At 38.1% G+C, this 7,500-nt stretch overlaps 1 protein-coding gene across 1 annotated transcript in view; it reads right to left on the bottom strand.

The window, feature by feature from the left end:
• Window positions 1-7,500, bottom strand: part of LOC139394220 (ankyrin-2-like) — a 133,375-nt gene that overhangs the window by 83,441 nt on the left and 42,434 nt on the right. The window contains exon 22 of the mRNA XM_071142243.1: window positions 3,190-3,316. Coding sequence (XP_070998344.1) covers window positions 3,190-3,316 — 127 coding nt within the window. The remainder of the gene's footprint in view (window positions 1-3,189; window positions 3,317-7,500) is intronic.

Here is a 7,500-nt window from a genome sequence, read left to right as displayed (position 1 = left end):
TGAGACATAGACAGTACTATTTTATACACAACAACACAGTGATAGAGGGGTCTGATGAGACATAGACAGTACTATATTATACACAGTGATAGAGGGTCTGATGAGACATAGACAGTACTATATTACACACAGTGATAGAGGGTATGATGAGACATAGACAGTGCTATATTATACACAGTGATAGAGGAGTCTGATGAGACATAGACAGTACTATTTTATACACAGTGATAGAGGGTCTGATGAGACATAGACAGTACTATATTATACACAGTGATAGAGGGTCTGATGAGACATAGACAGTAATATATTATACACAGTGATAGAGGGTCTGATGAGACATAGACAGTACTATATTATACACAGTGATAGAGGGTCTGATGAGACATAGACAGTAATATATTATACACAGTGATAGAGGGTCTGATGAGACATAGACAGTACTATATTATACACATCAACACAGTGATAGAGGGGTCTGATGAGACATAGACAGTACTATATTATAAACAGTGATAGAAGGTCTGATGAGACATAGACAGTACTATATTATACACAGTGATAGAGGGTCTGATGAGACATAGACAGTACTATATTATACACAGTGATAGAGGGTCTGATGAGACATAGACAGTACTATATTATACACATCAACACAGTGATAGAGGGGTCTGATGAGACATAGACAGTACTATATTATACACATCAACACAGTGATAGAGGGTCTGATGAGACATAGACAGTACTATATTATACACATCAACACAGTGATAGAGGGTCTGATGAGACATAGACAGTACTATATTATACACAGTGATAGAGGGTCTGATGAGACATAGACAGTACTATATTATACACAGTGATAGAGGGTCTGATGAGACATAGACAGTACTATATTATACACAGTGATAGAGGGTCTGATGAGACATAGACAGTACTATATTATACACAGTGATAGAGGTTCCCATGAGACATAGACAGTACTATATTATACACAGTGATAGAGGGTCTGATGAGACATAGACAGTAATATATTATACACAGTGATAGAGGGTCTGATGAGACATAGACAGTACTATATTATACACAGTGATAGAGGGTTTGATGAGACATAGACAGTACTATATTATACACAGTGATAGAGGGTCTGATGAGACATAGACAGTACTATTTTATACACAACAACACAGTGATAGAGGGGTCTGATGAGACATAGACAGTACTATATTATACACAGTGATAGAGGGTCTGATGAGACATAGACAGTACTATATTACACACAGTGATAGAGGGTATGATGAGACATAGACAGTGCTATATTATACACAGTGATAGAGGAGTCTGATGAGACATAGACAGTACTATTTTATACACAGTGATAGAGGGTCTGATGAGACATAGACAGTACTATATTATACACAGTGATAGAGGGTCTGATGAGACATAGACAGTACTATATTATACACAGTGATAGAGGGTCTGATGAGACATAGACAGTAATATATTATACACAGTGATAGAGGGTCTGATGAGACATAGACAGTACTATATTATACACAGTGATAGAGGGTCTGATGAGACATAGACAGTAATATATTATACACAGTGATAGAGGGTCTGATGAGACATAGACAGTACTATATTATACACATCAACACAGTGATAGAGGGGTCTGATGAGACATAGACAGTACTATATTATACACAGTGATAGAGGGTCTGATGAGACATAGACAGTACTATATTATACACAGTGATAGAGGGTCTGATGAGACATATACAGTACTATATTATACACAGTGATAGAGGGTCTGATGAGACATAGACAGTACTATATTATACACATCAACACAGTGATAGAGGGTCTGATGAGACATAGACAGTACTATATTATACACATCAACACAGTGATAGAGGGTCTGATGAGACATAGACAGTACTATATTATACACAGTGATAGAGGGTCTGATGAGACATAGACAGTACTATATTATACACAGTGATAGAGGGGTCTGATGAGACATAGACAGTACTATATTATACACAGTGATAGAGGGGTCTGATGAGACATAGACAGTACTATATTATACACAATGATAGAGGGTCTGATGAGACATAGACAGTAATATATTATACACAGTGATAGAGGGTCTGATGAGACATAGACAGTACTATATTATACACAGTGATAGAGGGTCTGATGAGACATAGACAGTAATATATTATACACAGTGATAGAGGGTCTGATGAGACATAGACAGTACTATATTATACACATCAACACAGTGATAGAGGGTCTGATGAGACATAGACAGTACTATATTATACACAGTGATAGAGGGGTCTGATGAGACATAGACAGTACTATATTATACACAATGATAGAGGGTCTGATGAGACATAGACAGTACTATATTATACACAGTGATAGAGAGTCTGATGAGACATAGACAGTACTATTTTATACACAACAACACAGTGATCGAGGGGTCTGATGAGACATAGACAGTACTATATTATACACAGTGATAGAGGGTCTGATGAGACATAGACAGTACTATATTACACACAGTGATAGAGGGTCTGATGAGACATAGACAGTACTATATTATACACAGTGATAGAGGGTCTGATGAGACATAGACAGTAATATATTATACACAGTGATAGAGGGTCTGATGAGACATAGACAGTACTATATTATACACAGTGATATAGGGTCTGATGAGACATAGACAGTACTATATTATACACAGTGATAGAGGGGTCTGATGAGACACAGACAGTACTATATTATACACAGTGATAGAGGGTCTGATGTCTGGAGCAGAATTTGTGGAACGGTATCAGGTGTCGATGCCATTTGCTCCGTTCCAGACATTACTCTGAGCCGTCCTCCCCTCAGCAGCCTCCACTGGTGACTCTGTGTGTGGTAGGGTGTGTGTGTGGTGTGTGTGTGTGTGTGTGTGTGTGTGTGTGTGTGTGTGTGTGTGTGTGTGTGTGTGTGTGTGTGTGTGAGTGTGGGTGTGTGTGTGGATGTGTGGATGTGTGTGTGTGTGGATGTGTGTGTGTGTGTGTGTGTGTGTGTGTGTGTGTGTGTGTGTGTGTGTGTGTGGGTGGGTGTGTGTGTGTGGGTCGGTGTGGGTGTGGGTGTGTGCGTGCGTGCGTGCGTGTGTGTGTGTGCGTGCATCACCTGTCCAGGTTGTGGCTCATGTAGTTGAATCCATCCAGGTATTGTCCAGGTAGAGAGTCGTCTCCCAGCTCCCTCAGGTCCTCAGCTCTCAGGTACTCCCCTCCATCCCCTGTCATAGTGTCCTCACCTGCGGGGAGAGGAGGGAGAGGAGAGGAGTGGGAGAGGGGGGAGAGAGGGAGGAGGGGGAGAAGTGGGAGAGGGGGAGAGGGGGAGAGGGGGAGGAGGGGAAGAAGTGGGAGAGGGGGGAGGGGGAGAAGTGGAAGAGGGGGAGAGGGGGAGGAGGGGGAGAAGTGGGAGAGGGGGGAGAGGGGGAGAGGGGGAGGAGGGGGATAAGTGGAAGAGGGGGAGAGGGGGGATGAGGGGGAGAGGGGGGATGAGGGGGAGGAGGGGGGATGAGTGGGAGGAGGGGAGAAATAAATAGAAAGAGTTAAAAGGGGGAAGTCAGTCATCTCTGGCATCATTGTGAAGTCAGTCATCTCTGGCATCATTGTGAAGTCAGTCATCTCTGGCATCATTGTGAAGTCAGTCATCTCTGGCATCTTTGTGAAGTCAGTCATCTCTGTCATCATTGTGAAGTCAGTCATCTCTGGCATCATTGCGAAGTCAGTAATCTAGAACACCTAGCTATAGAACCCCCCCAGAATGTATTATAGAAGTGATAATGTTATTCTAGAACACATAGCTATAGAATCCCCCCAGAATGTATTATAGAAGTGATAATGTTATTCTAGAACACATAGCTATAGAATCCCCCCAGAATGTATTATAGAAGTGATAATGTTATTCTAGAACACATAGCTATAGAATCCCCCCAGAATGTATTATAGAAGTGATAATGTTATTCTAGAACACATAGCTATAGAATCCCCCCAGAATGTATTATAGAAGTGATAATGTTATTCTAGAACACATAGCTATAGAATCCCCCCAGAATGTATTATAGAAGTGATAATGTTATTCTAGAACACATAGCTATAGAATCCCCCCAGAATGTATTATAGAAGTGATAATGTTATTCTAGAACACATAGCTATAGAATCCCCCCAGAATGTATTATAGAAGTGATAATGTTATTCTAGAACACATAGCTATAGAATCCCCCCAGAATGTATTATAGAAGTGATGTTATTCTAGAACACATAGCTATAGAATCCCCCCAGAATGTATTTTAGAAGTGATGTTATTCTAGAACACATAGCTATAGAATCCCCCCAGAATGTATTATAGATGTGATAATGTTATTCTAGAACACATAGCTATAGAATCCCCCCAGAATGTATTATAGAAGTGATAATGTTATTCTAGAACACATAGCTATAGAATCCCCCCAGAATGTATTATAGATGTGATAATGTTATTCTAGAACACATAGCTATAGAATCCCCCCAGAATGTATTATAGAAGTGATGTTATTCTAGAACACATAGCTATAGAATCCCCCCCAGAATGTATTATAGAAGTGATAATGTTATTCTAGAACACATAGCTATAGAATCCCCCCCAGAATGTATTATAGAAGTGATAATGTTATTCTAGAACACATAGCTATAGAATCCCACCAGAATGTATTTTAGAAGTGATGTTATTCTAGAACACATAGCTATAGAATCCCCCCAGAATGTATTATAGAAGTGATGTTATTCTAGAACACATAGCTATAGAATCCCCCCAGAATGTATTATAGAAGTGATAATGTTATTCTAGAACACATAGCTATAGAATCCCCCCCAGAATGTATTATAGAAGTGATAATGTTATTCTAGAACACATAGCTATAGAATCCCCCCAGAATGTATTATAGAAATGATAATGTTATTCTAGAACACATAGCTATAGAATCCCCCCAGAATGTATTATAGAAGTGATGTTATTCTAGAACACATAGCTATAGAATCCCCCCAGAATGTATTATAGAAGTGATAATGTTATTCTAGAACACATAGCTATAGAATCCCCCCAGAATGTATTATAGAAGTGATAATGTTATTCTAGAACACATAGCTATAGAATCCCCCCAGAATGTATTATAGAAGTGATAATGTTATTCTAGAATACATAGCTATAGAATCCCCCCAGAATTTTTTTTAGAAATGATAATGTTATTCTAGAACACATAGCTATAGAATCCCCCCAGAATGTATTATAGAAGTGATGTTATTCTAGAATACATAGCTATAGAATACCCCCAAAATGTATTATAGAAGTGATAATGTTATTCTAGAACACATAGCTATAGAATCCCCCAGAATGTATCATAGAAGTGATGTTATTCTAGAACACATAGCTATAGAATCCCCCCAGAATGTATTATAGAAGTGATGTTATTCTAGAACACATAGCTATAGAATCCCCCCAGAATGTATTATAGAAGTGATGTTATTCTAGAACACATAGCTATAGAATCCCCCAGAATGTATCATAGAAGTGATGTTATTCTAGAACACATAGCTATAGAATCCCCCCAGAATGTATTATAGAAGTGATAATGTTATTCTAGAACACATAGCTATAGAATCCCCCCAGAATGTATTATAGAAGTGATAATGTTATTCTAGAACACATAGCTATAGAATCCCCCCAGAATGTATCATAGAAGTGATGTTATTCTAGAACACATAGCTATAGAATCCCCCCAGAATGTATTATAGAAGTGATAATGTTATTCTAGAACACATAGCTATAGAATCCCCCCAGAATGTATTATAGAAGTGATAATGTTATTCTAGAACACATAGCTATAGAATCCCCCCAGAATGTATTATAGAAATGATAATGTTATTCTAGAACACATAGCTATAGAATCCCCCCAGAATGTATTATAGAAGTGATAATGTTATTCTAGAACACATAGCTATAGAATCCCCCCAGAATGTATTATAGAAGTGATAATGTTATTCTAGAACACATAGCTATAGAATCCCCCCAGAATGTATTATAGAAATGATAATGTTATTCTAGAACACATAGCTATAGAATCCCCCCAGAATGTATTATAGATGTGATAATGTTATTCTAGAACACATAGCTATAGAATCCCCACAGAATGTATCATAGTAGTGATCATGTTATTCTAGAAAACATAGCTATAGAATCCCCCCAGAATGTATTATAGAAGTGATAATGTTATTCTAGAACACATAGCTATAGAATCCCCCCAGAATGTATTATAGAAGTGATAATGTTATTCTAGAACACATAGCTATAGAATCCCCCCAGAATGTATTATAGATGTGATAATGTTATTCTAGAACACATAGCTATAGAATCCCCCCCAGAATGTATTATAGAAGTGATAATGTTATTCTAGAACACATAGCTATAGAATCCCCCCCAGAATGTATTATAGAAGTGATGTTATTCTAGAACACATAGCTATAGAATACCCCCAGAATGTATTATAGAAGTGATAATGTTATTCTAGAACACATAGCTATAGAATCCCCCCCAGAATGTATTATAGAAGTGATCATGTTATTTTAAAACATATAGCTATAGTGTTCTCCTCTAAAAAGTGTGTTTGTCTGTAAAGTCTCTTGTCTGTCTCAATCACAGTATTTATTTATATATTATCTCTGTTAGTGTTCCCGACTTGTCACGACTTCCACCGAAGTCGGTGCCTCTCCTTGTTCGGGCGGCGTTCGGCGGTCGACGTCACCGGCCTTCTGGCCGCCGCCGATCCACTTTTCATTTTCCATTTGTTTTGTCTTTGTCTTTGCCTTTACACACCTGGTTTCACTCACCCAATGACTTGTTTATTATTTAACCCTCTGTTCCCCCGTGTTTTGTTTATGAGTGATTGTTCTTTGTACATCGGGTCTGTTTTTTTTTGTGGGCTCGCTATATTGCTTTGTATTTTGTATACTTTGAGTAAAGTACGTTGATTACTCATATCTGCTGTCCTGCGCCTGACTCTCTACACCAACTACAAACTGGACCGTTTGTCACGCCCTGATCTTAGATATCTCTGTTTTCTATATATTTTGGTTTTGTCAGGGACTGACAAGGGTGGGTACGCTAATTGTTGTATTGTCTAGGGCTTTTTGTATGTCTATATTTTTTTTAAATGTCTCGGGTTTTTAAATGTCTAGGGTTTTTAAATGTTTAGGTTTTTGTATGTCTAGGTTTTTGTATGTCTAGATTTTTTAAATGTCTAGGGTTTTTAAATGTCTAGGGTTTTAAATGTCTAGGGTTTTGTATGTCTAGGGTTTTGTATGTCTAGGGTTTTAAATGTCTAGGGTTTTAAATGTCTAGGGTTTTGTATGTCTAGGTTTTTTGTATGTCTAGGTTTTTGTATGTCTAGGTTTTTGTATG

This window comes from Oncorhynchus clarkii, unplaced genomic scaffold (assembly GCF_045791955.1).
Source record: "Oncorhynchus clarkii lewisi isolate Uvic-CL-2024 unplaced genomic scaffold, UVic_Ocla_1.0 unplaced_contig_1469_pilon_pilon, whole genome shotgun sequence".
Lineage (NCBI taxonomy): Eukaryota > Metazoa > Chordata > Actinopteri > Salmoniformes > Salmonidae > Oncorhynchus > Oncorhynchus clarkii.
Note: the sequence above shows the minus strand (reverse complement) of the source record. Positions and strands in the feature narration are given on the sequence as shown.